The following is a 19996-nucleotide window of genomic DNA, read 5'->3' on the forward strand; positions in this document are numbered from 1 at the left end:
GAAGAACACAATTCCTGAGGAAATCACAAAAAGTGGATATACTATTGCAAGTTAAATTCCTCCTGAGTAATATATTAAAAGTCCTTGGCCACCAATGAGTTAATTAATAGGACTGGGAGTCAAAGCACATGGATGTTGGCATAAGGCAGAGAACCCACAAAAGATGCAGAGCTTGGGAAAGAAATAATCCATAAAAGTGAACCAAAAAGCTACATATTCTTATGCAAAACCAGACTTCCTGTTCCCATCCCACTTTCTACCCTCTTGATGAAAAGGGCTGAAAGAATGTCTAGCTCAACAATAGAAAGGTGCAAATACCACATAAACAGTCACTCATTTCTGTGCCCTTAGCCAAAGTACTAAATGCCCACTGGGGCTATTTCCCATTGCCAGAAACACAAGGTCAATATGAGTCTTCTGAAAGGCTTGTTCTGAGCATTCATTCATCAAGGGTTTCTAAAGCTGTGAAAAGAGGGGTTTTTTTAAAGGGGAGGGGGAAAAAACCCTGTTCTTTCAATACCTTAAAAAGCACATCAATAACACAACTGCAGCAGACAGAAGACAGAATAATGGGGGGAAAAACTGGCCTTGCTTTCTTCCAGATACAAATTCAATTTCCAGCATTGTCCACATACACATGAAACAAGAGCAACAAGTGGTGATGAAGAGGCAAAAAAAGGGGGGGGGGGAATGTGGTGGCCACCATCATTTGCTGCCCAAAGACCTCTAGACTAAATGCATCTATATGATTCATTGTTATTAAACGTTTCATGGCTGGATTCCACAGCATAATGATGTTGAACGAACAAAATATTACTAACAATTTACTTAAAATTTATTTTATATAATCAAATGGCCTTCAATAAAAGTACATATTTTATTTTTTAGTAATTATATATTTTCTGCCACGATTTTCCATCTTTCTTTTCAGAAGACAAAGTAACATATCTGAAATGGATTAATTGAAATAAAATCATAATATCATCTAATACGAATGTCTTCCTTCAGAATTTTCTGAAGTATTTGAGTTCTCTCTTATGGATATAGATGTATACATCTGAACACACACATACACCCCTACCTGAATACATATATATCTGAATGAATGAATGCATACATACATACATACATATAGATATATCAGTCCTGATATGATGATGAATATGTAACTTCCATCTCAGACTATTTTGGGCAGAGGTCATTCATATTGTTATCCCAGAATACACTTTAGCCATAATTTGTTATGTATACCAGTGTTGCAGATGAGCAAAATAATCATGATTTATATGATGACTTCCCAATGTTCCCCATTCTACAATCACTCAAAAGATATCAGGACATGTCAGGTTCTAGATCAGGGGTAGTCAACCTTTTTATACCTACCGCCCACTTTTGTATCTCTGTTAGTAGTAAAATTTTCTCTAACCACCCACCAGTTCCACAGTAATGGTGATTTATAAAGTAGGGGACAAAACCCCTACCATCCACCATGAAAGCTGGAACGCCCACTAGTAGTAGTAGGGACCAGGTTGACTACCACTGTTCTAGGTTCAGACATGCCATGATTATAAGAAATCTAGGTTTATAAAAGAGCTGTAGTGGTGTAATAGTTAGAATGAAGAGTCATAAATTAATATTTTAAGATAGGTATCTGAAATGGTTACCCATCCACTGGCAAATTACAGGAGCAGCCATTACAAAGCTAAAAATATCTTCCCAGAAGATACAAGTTCTGTTATCCCTTGCATGTTTATGTATGCTTTAGTATGGAGCTTTGTACTTTAAACTGAACCTGACTTAATTGACATTGAGGCATCTTCTTACAGTCTTGAGTGCCTCTAAAGGAAATGAATTTATAATAAATAGACAAATAACCTATAAAATAAGAAGCGTTCAGGGGACTGGTTGGGGGATTCAGGAGAAGAGAAGAAAAAACTAGAGAACAGACACCACAGATGGTTCTCGTTTAACAACTATTTATTTATTTTATTGATCTATAAAATGTATTGGCTGCCCATCTTACCTCAGGGTAACCGAAACTGTTGCATTTTTGAAAGTGATGTAAAAATAGTTTTATGATCAATTCTCACATTTACAACTTTTGTGGATTTGTGAAACAAAGCTGAAAGCTGAAGGACAGCTAACGATCGAGTTGTGGCTCATTAAAGCAAGCAGTGGTAAGGTGAAGTCTTCCTTACCTGCTTTGCAGGTTTTTCCGTCTTCTTGTAGTTGGACTCCAGTAGGACAGGTACAACTATAAAAGGGTTCCTTTGGGGACAACAGGCACAAATGTGAACAACCACCGTTATTTTCCTCACAGGGTGTGTGAACTTGAAAAATAAGAGAAGAAAAGGAAATCATGCACATTTTTAAACACATTCTGATACCATCAAAAGGAAACCTAGATCCCTAAAGATGATAATTACACTTTATGTTTCCTCATAAATTCAGTCAGGCACTAAAAGATAATTGACTACAAGACAGACATTTAATGTGACTCCATATGACCTTAGGGAAGTATCAATAAACATAAAACTGTCCTGAAAAAAGTACCTTTTCACACTACAGTATCTCAAACTGCTACAAAGCTGTTGGGGGTTCAATAGAGTTTGATAGTTTCATAAAAAACTGTTAAGGGACAACTGGATGCTGTGTGTTTATTTCTATTTGGACTGCTGTTATAGTTACAGCGCAGGTTGAACATGAACAATTGTTATTTGTTTCATCAGTTCATACTTTTCTGTATATCTCACCCTGCAACAATTGTAACAACTTCTTAGTATTTTCTACATTCAGCTGTGTCCCAGTCAATTATGTTGGCTATACATAGCCTAAATATTTCTAGTTATTATTTATGTTTATTATAGCTAGTGTACTTTGGAAAGCATACAAAATCACGTATCTATCTCACAGTCAAACCTAAAAATTTAAGATCTGGGTGTTCTGTTTGATTTGTTCTTCCTCATCCCAATATGTAATCTGTTTTGATTATGGCATCAAAAGGAGAGCGTGACAATTTAAAGTGGTGTGTGTGTGTGTGTGTGTGTGTGTGTGTGTGTGAAATCATTCAAAAGCACCAGTGTTAAGATGATATCCCTGTGTATGATCCACAATCAGTTAATATGGTACAAACACTTGGAGCTATGGCATTCAAATCCAGTCGAATCAAGAGACAGTATTATCTGAACTATTTCTAGCACATAGTATTTCCCAGTGTACGAGGCTTTCCTCACTACTGTCCAGAAATATTGTGACCCAGGGGTGGGACGTGCTCTCAGCTGAGAGAAATGTTAGGAATTCCGAGAGCATCGCATTGCCTCATCTGGAACGCAAGGACAAACTCTATCAGGGCACATACCCAATGACATCTACTGAAGCTTTGCACCTGTTTCTCAGCTAAAGCAGCTCTTAACTGCCTCTCTCTTCTCCATGAATATTTACAAAACATCTATCCTTTTTCTTAGTATAGCTACAGCTCGTCAGAATAAGCTGAACCTCCTCCGAGGTTTTCAATAGTAGACTTAGGCCTCAATGCTCTCTTAAATGAGATAGTACTCAACTTTAGGATAGAACTATGTGTTACGTTACATTATGTTTCCAATATTTAGTATGCACAAGACACAATTTCTTTGGGAATCTTGTGGCTAAAGAATTCAATCAAAGCATACTATCTTGGTTTTCAATTTTTTTCCACAGATTTTCCCTGTTGATTAAAGGCTTCATCCATGAGAAATAATGAGGTATCTTCCCCTCTGCCACTCCTCCCTCCAAGTCACTCACAGTAAAGTTATTTTTTTTACTGCAAAGTATCGTTAACATTTTTCTAACAGTATTACAAAATATTATGACAAAATATATACTATTAACAAGATACTAATGAAAAATAAGTCCTTAAAACCACTGATTTAAAATATTTAATATATATACATGCGCCTGAGAAATTCTGAATTTTAACATTTCTGAATGAAATCCTGTTTCAATAAGTAGGGGGGAAAGGTATATCAGCAAAGAATTTGCATTGCTATGGCCTGCTTTTTTAACCAAATTTGCATTGCGCTATGAATGATATGCACAACCAATTAATGATGATCTCATTTAAGTCTTGGAAAGTGTTCAACTGTTCAGTCTGATACATTGTTCAGAGATCTGTGGCATCAAAGTGGGAATTAGCTGTTATATTAATGAGAGTAACTTACAGAGTCCACAGAATGTGAATCCCAAGTCTCCTTTCTTGGCACTTTTATTCAGTTATTATGCTCTAGCTGGTTGAGTTTCTTTAATATTACAGCAACAGCCACATCATTGACAATCAGATAAATTCTGTCTTGCAAACTTCCACTGAAACACCGGTGAAAAATCTACAGGATGAGACCCTGAGATTTTCTTTCTTTTGAAACAGTTTGAGATTCTTTTCTGCAATCAACTTCTTATATAAATATGATAACAAACTTTATTAAACAGCAATCAAGTTAAGAACCTACGCCATGGCATTTAGGACTAAACCTTCTATCACAATCAAATAACAGCCTAGCATACCAGGCTTATTAATAATTATAGTAGTGCAGGGGCCTACGTTGCATAAATAATAATTTGTATTTTCTTCATGGGTGTTAGATTTAAAATCCCACTTATCCCCAATGTGAGAGAAAAAGAAACAAACAGCAAACATACAATATGGCTGTCTTTCAGGGCTCAAAACTTGGATGTCCATTGGTGAATAAAGAGAATTTATTATTTCTCTCTTATTCTCTCCAGCTTTCTTGTTGCAGGCATGAATGGAACGCGTCTGCCAATCTGTCCAGTACAGAGTGTCTCCAGCCAACGTCAGGGCAAATGGATGAGTCAGACTACCTTCCACCACTTTTTGCCTGGTTTGTAGAAGAAAGAATATTTTCCAAAGTGATTACAAAAACTACTTCACAAATTAATATGGAAAGACAAGATGTCAAAATTTAAATAAAATAACAGTGGCTTTCATAAACAGCAGCAATTCAATTTATGTGGAATGGGCCTTGCACATAACTGGTCAAAACACTTTCTTCTGAATCATTTCAAAAAATACCATGGCTGCAAACTGGAACCACAATTACCATAATATACATTGTTCTGAAAAATTATTTAAATTACTATGTTGTTCTGACTTTTCAAAATGGAGGTTCCTCACACAGGAGTCTAAAATTCCAGCAATTTTAATTTACCATTCACAATAGCAATATTTGTAGTGTACATAATTTCTTTGAAGTTTAATTTATTTAGCACTATTAAAACTAAAGGTCTTTTGGGCATTAAAATATCATATTCATATTTTCCATTACCACTCCAAAATAATTTTAAACATCTATAATAAGATACAAAAAGCTACGGAATTATGTTGTGCACAAAACACAAATATGTATTGCACAATGTCCAGCCATGAGTGAAGAGGAAGAGGAGAAAAAAATGAGATTGCTGGAATATTTTATCTTAAATGATAACAATACACATAAGGAACTTTGATTAACATTCTGAAAACTAACTTTGCTATTGCTAGAACAACTTTGTCATAGCAGGAGATATGTATGTTCCAACAGTACTTATTTGTATTTCTTGAATCTGGGCTGTAATGTAACCCTTCAAAGACAGCAGTTATGGGGAGTAAAACTGAGTTCGTTTTTTAATCATTCAGAATCTAATATAATTCTGCAGACAAAGAAAGGACAAGCAGATAGTACTTTCTCTCCCTCATCTTGTATATACCAGCTATGCAAAGTATGTATTTATGTGACTCCATTTCTTCTATGTATGGAAGGTCACAACCATTGACATACATACTTGATTCATAGGTGCTTTTGAACAACACAGAAAATTCAATGTTACCATGTACATGGAGAATGAGTTATCACCATGGGGTGAAAAGGGAGGCATGAGAAAGCATGAATTAGCAGCAAAGAACAATAAAGGAGAGATGGAAACATGTAAAAAGAAAAAGGAACAAATAATGATCTGCCAGACAGTTATCAAAATATTCAAGGGCAACTGGTGATGCAAGGTTGATAACCTTTGTTGTCATAGTTTCCAGAAAATACATTAGCACCAGATAAGTTTAAACAGAAAACAGCTAAGCAATATTCAATGTATTTGCAGAAGGTTACATGCATTCATATATGCACATACACACCACCCCTACCTGAAAGAGCCGTCCAGATTTGCTCTGTGAATGAAGCTCAGCTTTGCATCAGCCCAGTAAAGCTTTTGTTCACTGAGATCTATGGTGAGTCCATTGGGCCAATAAATGTCAGAATCCACGATTATTTTTCGAAAACTGCTGTCCATTCCAGCACGCTCTATTCGAGGTGTTTCGCCCCAATCTGTCCAATACATGTATCTAGAAATAATTTTTAAAAATCCAAATACAATTACAATAACAGAATAGAAACATTCCTGAAATCAAGGAAATTTTGTGAATTTCCTTGAAATCAAGTTTGTGTGTCTGATTCCACAGATATCAAACATTTGTTTAAAAGCAAAACATATCTTTTGTTATTTTTTTTTGAAGTTTTCTCACCTTAGTTAACTATCTCTAAAAATATAAAGTCTGTTGTTTCCTATACAGTTCAAATTAATATATAAGTCTTTTCATCACTTACTGAACAAGGACTCTTTATCTCAACTGGTATGAGCCCCTTGGGCTCTATTACAATCTGCCAATAAAAAATTTACATATACCCTGTACAACTTTTTAGCTACAGTAACTGTTTTCAGCAAATTAAAATAAGAAGTGCCATTTTTTTAAAAAAATGATTCTACTATTGCATCTGAGTAGAAGTAATTTATCAACATTTGAATTAATGACTTACTCAGGTTTTTGCCAACAATAAAGAGATAAATAAAATGAAACACAACAATGATAAAAAAACGGCATATAACAAAATAAATAATTGGCTGAAAACACTGACACATACAGCTAAAAGAAAATTTTAGTAACACAAAGATTTAGAAAGGACTAAAATCAGTTAACCGAAACCATGCCTTAAAGTCAACGTGGTTCTCAAGCAGGATGCCAACACCACCCTGTCTTTGTAGTCATGTACTTCTTTTCTTTGGCAGTGATAAATTGAGAAGAGCTTCAGAAGTTGGCCCTGGTATTTGGAGAAATAGAAATGGAAGGACATGCTCTTTTAAGATAAACTATTTAGGGCACTGTAGGCTTAAAGGTTAATGGAGTACTCTCAGAAGGTTAGAAAATGACTGGCAACCAAACCATATGACAAAACTGCTGTTATTATATTCATATTGACTATGAATGTGTGGCTATTAATCAGAAAATCAAGGAAACCGAATATTACTTAGATAACTTCTTGGTGTCAGGGCTTGGTGTGAGGGCAGGACTTCTAAGAAGCAATGGATGGAAACTAGTTAAGGAGATAAGCAACCTAGAACTAAGGAGACATTTCCTGACAGTTAAAACAATTAATCAGTGGAACAACTTGCCTCTAGAGGTTGTGTGCTCCACCACTGGAAGTTTTTAAGAAGAAATTGGACAACCATTGTTTGAAATGGTATAGGGTTCCCTGCCTGAGCAGGGGTTGGATTAGAAGACCCCCAAGGTCCCGTCCAATTCTGTTATTCTAATTCTAATTTTCTAAAGTAGATTTAAATCCATTTTATATCATAAAGAATTTCAATTCAACTCACTGTCTCAGCTTCTATTTCCTCTTCCCATATTATTTTATTACTTCTTCTGGGACATTTTTCACCTTCCTTTCAATGCCAATGCTACCAAGTACAGAAGTGTATTACAGAACTAAAGAGAGTTCCCTGAATTTAAACAATGTGCATATACCATTCTTCAAATACTGCTAAAGCAGGGGTGCAAACTCAAGGGTGCTTAAATCTGGCCCATAGGGTCAGCCTGGAAATAGGAAAGGACTGGTCAGCAGTGCCTCTGACAGCCTAAATGGGGCACAGCGAGCCACACACGCCCCTCCCATGGCCTGTTTTCTGTCTGTGCAGCCTCCTGCAGCACTCTGCTGGCCAAAATGGGACACGGGGGGCCACACGCACCCCCATGCCCCATTTTGGCTGGCAGGGTACTGCAGGAGGTGTCCGTCCCATCTCCCCACAAGCCGGCCCATGGAGGAGAAATGCAATGCTGATTTGGTCCCCAAAGAAATCCAGTTTGTCACCCCATGCTAAAGGGTTTCATTGCTGAAATCTAATAAAATTAAGAAGGAACGATGCAACTTGATTCAGCTGAAATTTGTAACCAATTCTTCAAAAAATATATTCAGCAGAGATGGATTCCCTATTAAATGTTTAACCAGATAATATCCTGACTTTTCTAATATCCCATTTCATATATTCATTTTATATATATTATATATATTTGTAACTATATATAAATTTTACAATATCCGGGAAGAATGTTATTGCTCTAATGGCTTTAGATTTTAATACTCTCTGCCAATTCAGCATAATTTGTGGTTATTATGCTATGAATAGAGTTAGTTGAAAAATATCATAATAATCTTTTAAAGATGTATACCTAAATTCCCAACATGATTTTGTTTGTGGAATATGATTTGCCTAATCCTACTTCTTTTATACAAATGAAAAAAAAGAAAAGGTTATCTTTTACCATGAACTAAATTAAGGAACAAAAAAGTTTGAAGTTTGAAACAAAAATAAGATATTAGAAAACCAAGAGCAGATGTTTTACTAAAGATAAAGAAAGCTGTATTAATTTGCAATTTTTCAAAGATGGTCTTCAGCACATTTCTTACACTGATGTCAACTATAGCAATTGCTCCTAAATATTTAAATACATACATACCAATGGGAATTGTAATCAAGCATATTGAGAGGCCAAATTGTTTACTTCTATAGTTGATGTACTTTAGATTAAGCAGACAAAAGAATAGCAGGATTAGTATATCTTCTTGCCATAATTCAAGAGCTTAGTCAGATAATGTATTAAGTCATTGTGTGGTTTAATTTGGTTCTGATTTACCGTAGTTTACTCTGCAAATCCAATCAATGTGGTGTTCAAACTGGAATGTGTGGCTAATTCACTGATTGTGGTTGATTAAATTTACAGTACAGTACAAAGAATCCAGAGGTAACTTTTTGAGTGGAATATATGACCATACAAGCTACAAATTTCCTCAACTGCGATATCTCTTAAGCATAGGTCCAATCATTCCCTATTACCGCATATTTAATAATGTTTTAATTATGTATGCCATGTTCAGATTTATAATTACAGTACTGAAATACAGTATTAACAATTTTCTTGTGCAAACCACTTCTGAAAAACCTTGCCAAGAAAACTGCAGAGTATTATCCAGGCAGTTTCTGAGAATCAGACACAATTGACCAAGAGAGAAAAAAAACATTCCAAAAGCCCAACTTTACCAGGAGTATGTAATTTTCAAATAAAATTACTTATAAAATAAATGCCTAATTTATTAAATATAATTATGACCAAACTAGATTAAGATGCCATCAATTTAAAAAAATAGGATGTTGGATAAACATACTGAAGTATTCATAGTTAAGATGAAACTTTGCCCCGGGAAAAAACAAACTGTAATACAAAATAACCTATACAAACTTTGCAGCCACTATAATTCAAATTTTCCAGGAAAATTGAAAGATTCCAAATGAAAACAGTATTGTTTTATAATGGAAATACAATCACAAGGAATACACTGAGAGGTAATGCTAGCAAATGCTAAAGAAACTATATACCAAACTTGCTAAAGTAACCTTTTATTTTATTAAAAATGAGTCAGAAAGCCTCTGGAGCAAGTTCAGAAAAGTAAGCTACTTAAAAAGACTTGCATATCCTCAATTTCAAATTGTGCAAAAAAACCCTAAGGGGCCTTTTACAACCAAGGTAGGAGTGAACTGTGAAAAGAAAAAAAGGGGGTGGGATGGATGCCACAAAGACAGACAAGGAATGCAGCTGTTAAAGAGTTAATTCCACAAGGACAGACCTCAAGCCACTATTATTCCTCTTCTCCTTCCCCCACCAAGAAAAGCAACAAACAAGTTCCACAACAGGATTGGAGAGTAAATACACAACCAACTACCATTATAAATGGATTTTCTTAAAAAAAAAATACATTCAAATATTGCCTGAAAGTAACACAAAATGATCGACTTTTCAAATGTGATTAGGGCTTCCCATACATTGTACATCCTCTGGAACTTTTGCTAAATTTTGCCCCATTAAACACTTAAATACAGAAAATGTATGCAAATCAAAAGACAGTAAGCTAAATGACAATAGATCCATTCAAAGATGAAAAAAAATTAGAAAGTAAGTTAAAGAACTAGCTTTTACTATTATCAAAGACACATGTAAATATTCTGCATACCTCATTAATCTACTTCCATAAAACAGACAGAGAAATTTGTTAGATTAGGGGAGCAGGGAAAGTATGACAAGGTGGCATTCTTGCTTCATAATATCTCAAACAACCAAAGCCTTAATACTCAATAAAACCAATTGTTAGAATAAAAGCATGCCACTGCTTTTTACTAGTATAAATATTTAGATGAACTGCTCAAAATTTAATAACAGGATATAGGATACACATAAAAGAACCAGAATATCTCCCACAGTACCACATCCTCAAACACACAAATACTAGAATTTTATTTTTTATTTTTTAAAAGGTATATCCCGCTTTATACTTTTTTTTACAAATAACCCAAGGCAGCATACCTATGGAACACACCTTCTTCCTCCTATTTTCCTCACAACAATCCTGTGAGGTAAGTTAGGCTGAGAGAAAATGACTGGCCCAAACTTTCATAGCCAAGGCAAGACTAAAACTCGAGGTCTCCTGCTTTCTAATCTAGTGCCTTAACCGCTAGACCAGGGGTGTCAAACTCACATCATAATGTCGGTGTCACGTGACATATTGGCATCACGTGACATATTGGGACTTTTTTTCTCCTTCACTAAACAGGGTGGGGCGTGGCCAGCCCGTAATGCATCCCTGCACTAGACCAAGCTGGATCTTTATCTCAGATTAACCCATCACCACTTAATGTTAACTTTTTTGTTGAACTTGCTCCTTTTTGTGACTGCACTTTTCAGTCAGGATGTTTAGAATTAGATTTGAGTATTTCAAGTAGGAATTGACCAATGCAGGCTAGATTAGATTTATTATTCTCTGTGTTCTAGAATCTTTAATCCTGCTAATACATTCAAAAATAACACATTCCTACATCACACTGCTGGTTCATATTTAATTTGGGATCAACAAAGATTCCCAAATCCCTTTCACATGCACTGCTACTAAGACAAGTCTCTTGTCTCCCACATCATGTACTTTCCCATCTTATACTGCCCCATTTTCCTATCCAATTACAGGTTTTATATTTCTGCCACTTAAATTCCACTTTATTCATTTCAGCCTAGCACATAAATTGTCTAGATCTTTTTAAATAACAAATTTAAGCTGTATAGGTCTTTTTAAATAGCAAAAAAAATAGAAAGACACTGCTTTACCATACATTATAAACCTAGAATCAGGGCCTTCTTTTTTGTGAATGGTCCAGCATTTTGCAGAACTATTAAGTTTTTTTAAGTTCTATAAAGTTTGTCAACTAAACCAATCAACTTCCATGTAACTTAATATCTTACACATGTCTTTGCAAAGACTCCAAAATTCTATTTTCCATATAGCAGCTCACACCTATCCTTTCTAGACCTATGAAACATTTAAAAAATAGCATTAAAGATGCCTAATGAAAACCTGTCAATTACCTTGGCCCAAGATTATATTTTGAGTCTCAGAATCTTGGGACAATTAGGGCTATACAAGTCAGCATTGTTACTACATACCAGAGCTAAGTAACTGTGTTCTTTGTGGGCTCAAAGCTTATTTGCATTTAAATTGAGGATTCTGGGAAAGACAAGTATATCAGAGAAAATATAAAACCATCACAGTTATCAATATAAAGAATGTAATATGCATTTAATATGCATGCATGGGGGGGGTGGGGGAATCATTAAGCCCTGCTTGCAGGTTTAGAATTCTAAAACAAAACATCATGTGATAACTGAGGTGAAAAAAGAAGGGAAAGTACCAAATACATATTTTACCTAAGACAGGAACCAGAGTGAAAGAATGAAATTATAAAGCAAAGCACTAATTAGCTAGAAATATGAAAGAAACAACACCAAGTAATGTATCAAAGAGGGAATCAGAGGTAAGAAGTCATTCATTTTAAATAATTTCTTAATTTAAGATTAAGAAAAGGCCAACTGAATATTTAAGGAAAATTAATTAAGAGGTCATGTCAGGAAAACTTAAACTTAGGGATGAATAATGGGCCCAAGCAAAAGGAGGAGCAGCAACAAACATGAAATACTTTACCCATCACCAAATAGTGAAAATACTGAAAGCAATAAATAAAATAAAATAAATAAATAAATAAATAAAAAACTTGCGAACAATAATAATGAATTGAGAATAGAAAAACAGACCAATAAATGAACATTACCACAGTCAATATGAATCAGAATGAATTTCTAAATAACTCTTAAACTCTTCAACAGAGAGAATAAGAGTTAGGAAGGCAAGATCCTGACAATGAATTTGTAAAATGTTGGTAGCCATATTAATAAATGGATCTGAATCTGATCATTATAGCTTCATTTGGACAAATTGGCGGGCAAGTGTAAATAAAATGTTTAGATTGTTTATTTTATGGTTCAAGACATCTCATAAGAAGATCCTGGATATAAACATCTCCCTCATGATCAATATTATATATAAATTACATGATTTATATAATGATCAATATTACATATAAATTAGATGATCAATATTATATATAAATTATATGCATCCCAAAAAGTGGATAAGTTCTTCTCAAGGAACAATTAACAGACATAATATTGGTCTTCCTATTTGTATTATTTTTGCAATGCTAGCATACTCAACCACAAATCACCACTATATTAATTGTGTGTACAAGGCAGGTTGTGGAGGGGGGAAGGATATTATCAAATTCTCTAATTAGGATGAATACTCTCTTGCACCCTGTCAGCTTCACCATTACTCAACCCTGCCCTCAATCTCTTGCTTCCCAGTATTCTGCTTATACAAGACAATTTCCATCTCATAAGAGCTTGGGCCTTACAGGCAGGATAATTTTATTAAGATGATTCATTATGACTATTATGCTGTTATGACCAACATGCTTTTAATATGTATTTCAAGAGTAATTTTCACAAATTACAAATAGTTTTGACCCTATATTTATAATTAATAGTTTAATATAATTGTTTTTACAATGAGAAAAAACAAGGCTAATAATAAAATACATGCAGGTAGTCCTTGACTTACCACAAATTTATTCAGTGACCATTCGAAATTATGATGGGTGATGGCGAATGAAGGGAGGTATGACTCTTACCCAAAGTTACAGTGCCTCAGAACAAAATTTTGAGTGCTAGGCAACCTGCCTGCTGTTACAACCGACTGCAGTGATGCTGCGGCAGCCTCCCACCTAACTTCCCCCATCCCACTTCCGACCTTGCAAGATGCAGCCATATTTATAAATTAAAGCTTCAGTCTACAGCCTCTGGAAGGGAATCCCCTGGGCAATTAAATAATTCAGAATTCCTAAAGCAGGATAATTAAGAAAAGGGGGCATGGATCTATTTTCTTTCCCAACATTTACAATATCTCTTCCCCAATGACGAAATGAGAATTTTTTTTCCTGCTCTCTAATATTAGAACCCACTAACTTGGATGCCAGAACTGCTGTTAGGTGTGGTTAACCAGAATATTTGGATAATTGGGAATTCAAGTAATTGAAAGCATTATTTCTGAACTACACAGTGGATCTAACTGAAGCAAGTTATTATTAATAAATATACAGTTTTATGAACTGAATGATTTAATTCTCAACTATTTAAGCTCTACATTTTGCTCTTAAAAAGAAGATCTGTGGTCAGTCTTAACCTTGATGAAAAGTACAGAAATTTCATTTCCATCCTCCCTTATTTTATAAAGAAACTATTGGATCCCTTCTTACCTCAAACACAGTATTTGAAAACTTATTAAGATTCAGTGGAAAGCCAATGTTGCAAAACTGAATCTATCATGCATTTTAGCAGGCAATCTCCCTAATTTTTTTTTCACCAGCCACATTAATTATAGATAAATCACAACATTGTAAAGTTTTATAATGTTAAAAGCTATAAAGTTTAAAATTTATAAAGTTTTAAAGAATTCTAAGCTGGAAAAATAATATTTTTTAAATGTTTTGTTTGGCGCATTAGTCAGGATGTTCTTCTATGACTTCCCATTCCTCATCCTATGTTTTATTTAAATGTAAGCATACATTCAGAGAAAAATACCTTGAGTAAACAACATTTGTGAGAAGAGATTGTATTTTGTTTGGCAAGTTGAAAACAACCATGATCCTGCAAATGAATGTGAAAGTTTAAAAATACGGGGTGCTTACCCATGAGCTGGATCCAGGGCAATTGCTCTTGGCTGGTCAAGATCTTGCCAGAAAAGAACCTTCCTAGATGTTCCATTGAGATTAGCAACTTCAATCCTATTTGTTTCTGAGTCAGTCCAGTACAATTTTTTCCCAATCCAGTCACATGCCAGGCCATCTGGAGAAAGCAGCCCTGAAACAATGACACTCTGTACAAGATTCCCACTTTGGTTAAAATAAGTCTGTTTGATAGCTTCTTCGCTCACATCTGTCCAGTAAATAACATTCTGTGAATAAAGGAAGTCCACTGCAGCAGCATCTTCTAAACCACTGACTACAACCGTTGCTTCCATCTTCACTCCACCGGCATCCACCAGTCTGACATCTCGACGGTTTGCAAAAAGCAAGAGAGGAGAAGCTTTAAAAAAAAAGAAGAAAAATAACACTCAGTAAAGAGATTGAAAATCTGCAATGTCTCATTTACTTCATTAAATGTATCAAATATAAATATAAACGATAACTAAACAAACACCATTCTTTAATTATATATTAATATCTACCCTCATGAGAATACTTCCAATTCTAGGTTCCCAAACTACTTCATATTTGAAACACACTGTTCTCAGTTATTCTCAAGCATTTTATAATTTCACTATAGAATACCAGAACTAACTAGCCCCCATGTTCATTTATGGCACAAAAACCCCTTACAACTTGCAAGTAAAGTCATTTACCGCTAAAAGAAGATTTTAAAACATAGGATCAATCCTACTATGGGTCACTGTGAGTCAGTTACCTGGCAAATTGCACTTTCATACTTTGCTACACTAGATTATCCATCCATCAGTTGTTTTGCTGCCACTGCAGCAACCACTCTTAAACATTATTTGTTGCCATAAATAACAACAGGCAATGATCTCCTCCAAATAATACAAAACTGTAGTTTGCTATAAGTGGTAGCAAAGATTATTTAAAATGTAATAGGACTTCTTGGGGCCAACTTTCAATCCTAGGACAAAATTGTCTAGGATGTAATGCAACAACTTCAAAGGGTGCAGAAGTCCTTTAGGACTTTGAGCAGTGGTCATTTCCAATCTCAGCCTTTCTTGGAGATAGTAGAAACTTTCTGCACACAAGCAATTCCTTCTTCACTGACTGGAATAACATAATTTTTTTTTATCCTTTGTAAAATATGCTCAATAAAAGCTGTAAACCTCATGCTAACCATTAAATTAATACTAATAATAAAGATCAAGAAATATTTCCATTTGTAAAATTGTAATGACCATTTCCAAAGGAATACCATGTTATGCAATGATCCAATTAATACAAAATAATTTTTATATTTACAGTTAATCTCTTTCAAATATGTCTACAGTTCCCATATTTAAGGTATCAGACCACTAGTGGTGATTTCAGTTTTTAAAATATATAATCAAGGACTTAGGCAAAGGAGTACCAACATTAGCAATGTAAAGAATATCATTTTTTTATCATTATGAAAATAGTAGTAAGAAAGATTAAATCATCTGGCTCTATTATAGATTTAAAAGTTAGAAAAGTTTAAGATTACTGCCACCACACATATTGTGCTTTAAATCAAATTTATGCATAGCACTTGAATAAAAACTTCATATTACATATCAATGTAACAGGAAATATGGCTGTTCTCAAAGGGGAAACCCACTCAAAAATAGAAAAAGATTGGCCTAAGTACCCATCTTCAGTAACAGGACAGTTTTTAGTCACCCTTTTATCAAATTGCTTTTGGGGAAAAGTACCTGGGCTTCCAATTATTGGCACAGATTCCTAGGAAGGTATATAAATAAATACAATTTCATAAAACTGGTAAGGATTCCTTTACATTGAGCTTGAGCAGCACTTAAGAATACCCCATCTAGGTAGGTCCGAGACCCATCTTAGTCCAGCATTTTGCTTCCGAGAATGGCCAAGCACACATTTCTGGGGTTCTTGAAAAGCAGGCATTATTCCTCTGCAAATGGAATGGAAAAACAGTCTAATTCCAATCTACAAACTACATTGAGTTTTCAAGACAAATAGGCTTTTATAGAACTGTCCTCCATGAATGAATCCAATCTTTTTTCAAAGGCAAACAAATTACTAGACATAATCATGTCTTGTAATAATGAACTCTACAAAATTAATTAAGTACCATATGAACTGTTTTCTTTTATCTGATCTATATCTTCCTTCCAATTAAATTTATTTTTATTTATTTATTTTATTTTATTTATTTATTTATTTGATTTGCCAATTGTTTACAAGATAATAAGTATAAATGTATACATAGTTGTGAATACATGAAATGGTTACATATAAGAAAAATAAAAGAATAAGAGAAACAAATGCCCATTGGTCCTATTTCTTAAGACAGGGAAAAAATCTCCATGCCAACTTTCTCTCTACAGTTGTAAATTAATGTCTCCATAATATTTTCTCTATCTTAAAAATTCCTCAATATTTTACCCTTTTCCCATAGGAAAGGTAATAATTTTGGCTGCTTTCTTTGGCAATTTTTCTAGTTCTGTTATATCCCTTTTCAAATGCAGTGACCAGAACCTTACACAATGCAAATGTAAATATACTATAGAACATTACAATGTTAACAGACTTGTTTTTATTTCTGATTGATGACCTCTTCCATGTATTTATTTGACATATATTCTGCCCTTAATCAGAACCATAAGGTAGCATGCATACAGCTCCCTCCTCCTATTTTCTCTCGCAACAACCCTGTGACGCAGGTGGTGCTGAGAGAATGAGAGACTGGCTCAAAGTTACACAATGATATTTTGTGAATGAGCAGAATTTTCTGCGTCTGGTCCAACAATTTAACCAGTATACCACACCAGCTCTCATTTCTCTTTTCACAGTAGTGTCCTCTCCTCTTATCCACATCATTCGTATTACTAGAGAAAAAAATTGTTTGGAAAACCTAAAAGACACTTAAATGTGTCAATTCTGGGGAGACAGTACAATTCCTACAGCTGAAAAACAGTCTTAGGAATAATATCTAAAGCTTGTCAACAACTGTACAGCCAAACAAACATCCCACCAAACATCCCCAACAGACAAATGCTGTTTGGAGGGAATACGGCAGGTGTGCAGTCTCCATCCAGAAAAGTCACACACACCCTTTTTTAAGGAAATGTAACTAAGACTTAGAACAGTTAGGAAGATTATTTGATACCCAAATGAAAAAAAAAAAAAGGCAGGATGTGGTCTGCTGCAGACAAGACCAGGAATTATGCCTTGGGGAAAATTGCAGATACATGTCTGTATGAACAAACTGCCTATTCAAGCACCACCTCCACTTACACAGATAGCCAGATCTAACAACTGCACTGAAAACTGCTTTTTTTAAAGATGAAACTGTGGTAACATTGTTATCAGGATGCCTGTTATCATTTTTTTATTCAATTATCTGAGTTTTGTTCAATTATGTCCCTAAAAGTACTCAGTTATCAATGAAATGGGATATCAGTACTTGACTCCAAAGGGATTAGGTGGTTAACAATAATAGTTTTGATAATGGAATAAAGACAGGTGTGTTTTTAAAACTGGATAAGTCAAATATATCTCAATGGCTTCAGATACAATTGAGTGAGTTTTTTACCTTAACCCTTTAGACATTCTAAAAATGCTCAAACTCAAATCAGCAAGACTGATCTGCCAGGTGAAGGTAGAATGATACATTCTAGTCTGGAACCACTGATATGGACAGGAGTACCCAACTTTCATTGTTCTAAAGGCCACACAGTCTATGAATAGCATGACAGGGATCACCTACCCACAGACCAAGACTAGGTATTTCTGCTCAGTTATCTTAGAAAAACATAGATCAAATAGAGTTAATATTTGGCTAATATGTAGACTGGGATACACAGCCACCCAATAATATTCTATAAAAGTGTGCACAGAAGAGAGGCAATCTTAATCAGTCAAAAGATCAGGAAAGAAAGCCTTTTTTAAAAACTACAATAGTTGGGATTACTGCTCAAAACAACCAAGCTTTGTGTTTTGCACCCACCCCTATTCATTGGCAGCTACTACTGTAGAACACCTGAAATCCATTGATCACCAACTTCAAAAGACAGATTAAACGTTGATTTTCATGCAGTGAGCCATCATATTTAACCTGAGTTTAAACTTGTCAAGTACTGCCTTGTGAAGAATGGAAAATTATTCCTTTTATGTTGGAGAAGTGTGTGCAAATATAGAGGGAATTCACCTTGCAAAAGTATACAGTGGCTTATTGGGTACTTTTGTCTCTCTGAAGTAAACAAAAATTGTAAAGTGGGAAATTAATCCAGGAAACAGTTTAGGAAGACTGAATTCTTATTCTGGGTTTTTGTTTTTTGGTAATTTACCTATCATTAGCAAGTTATAATTTTGTTATTTAAGCAATGATTAACAAAACATAGAACATAAAAATGGAATAAAAATTCCAAGGTTATAACCAAAAGAACCCCACCCCCACAGCTACCATAGAATAAATTTTTAAAATGATTGAGAAGGAAAAATAAAAAAGTTTTTTTTTTAAAGAAGAAATGTTAAAATTTGTGGAAGTACATAGCTGGAATGTAGACTGCATTGACACATAATTATGATCATAGAAGCCCAGACCAGCACAATACCACTGAGAAAAAAAAACAAGAAATCCAAGAAGAAACCAGCATGGCTGCACAAAGATCTCTCTGGCAAATTGAAAGAAAAAAAGGACAAGTACAAAAAATGGAAAGAAGGACATACAACTAAGGCAAAACATCAGCAGATAGCCAGAATCTGCAAAGACAAGTCAGGATAGCAAAGGCTCAGAACGAACAAAGACTTGCAACGAAAGTCAAAGATAATAAAAAAAAAGTTTCTTCCAACATATAAATAACAAGAAAAAAATCAAGGAAACAGTCGGTCCACTAAAGAGAGAAGATGGCAAGGAAGTAACAGGCAACAGAGAGAAAGCAGAACTGCTTAACTCATTCTTTGCATCTGTCTTCATGCAAAAAGAAACTATAGCTCAACCCACCAAAAATATAACTGTAAAAGACAGACCAGAAATAAAAGTTAAAATAAGCAAAAAAAAATAGTAAGATCTGATCTTCTGATCTTGATGAAAACAAATCACCGGGGCCTGATGGATTACATCCCAGAGTTTTAAAGGAACTGGCAGAGGTCATCTCAGAACCACTGCACCATATTTTTCAAAAATCCTGGAGCACCGGGGAACTACCAGAGGACTGGAAAAGAGCTGATGTGGAAAAAAAGGAAAAAAAACAGACCCAGGAAACTATAGACCAATCAGCCTAACATCAATACCTGGGAAGATACTGGAAAAGATAATAAAAAAACAGATCTGCCAACATCTAGAAACAAGTAAAGTAATAATTAGCAGTCAGCACGGGTTTGTTAAGAACAGATCATGCCAAACCAATCTTATTTCATTCTTCAACACAGTGACTAAATTAGTAGACCAGCGAAATACTGTGGACATAATATATTTAGATTTCAGCAAGGCATTCGA

At 34.7% G+C, this 19996-nt stretch overlaps 1 protein-coding gene across 1 annotated transcript in view; it reads right to left on the reverse strand.

Moving 5' to 3' along the window:
• Positions 1–19996, reverse strand: part of LRP5 (LDL receptor related protein 5) — a 124395-nt gene that overhangs the window by 62504 nt on the left and 41895 nt on the right. Inside the window, exons 2-5 of the mRNA XM_026668180.2 lie at positions 14476–14872; positions 6167–6364; positions 4672–4868; positions 2199–2330 (exon numbers count right to left, since the gene is read on the reverse strand). Coding sequence (XP_026523965.1) covers positions 2199–2330; positions 4672–4868; positions 6167–6364; positions 14476–14872 — 924 coding nt within the window. The remainder of the gene's footprint in view (positions 1–2198; positions 2331–4671; positions 4869–6166; positions 6365–14475; positions 14873–19996) is intronic.

The sequence above is a fragment of the Notechis scutatus genome, chromosome 1 (assembly GCF_049901735.1).
Source record: "Notechis scutatus isolate UNSWTSFEM ecotype Mainland chromosome 1, rNotScu1.2, whole genome shotgun sequence".
Taxonomy (NCBI): Eukaryota; Metazoa; Chordata; class Lepidosauria; order Squamata; family Elapidae; genus Notechis; species Notechis scutatus.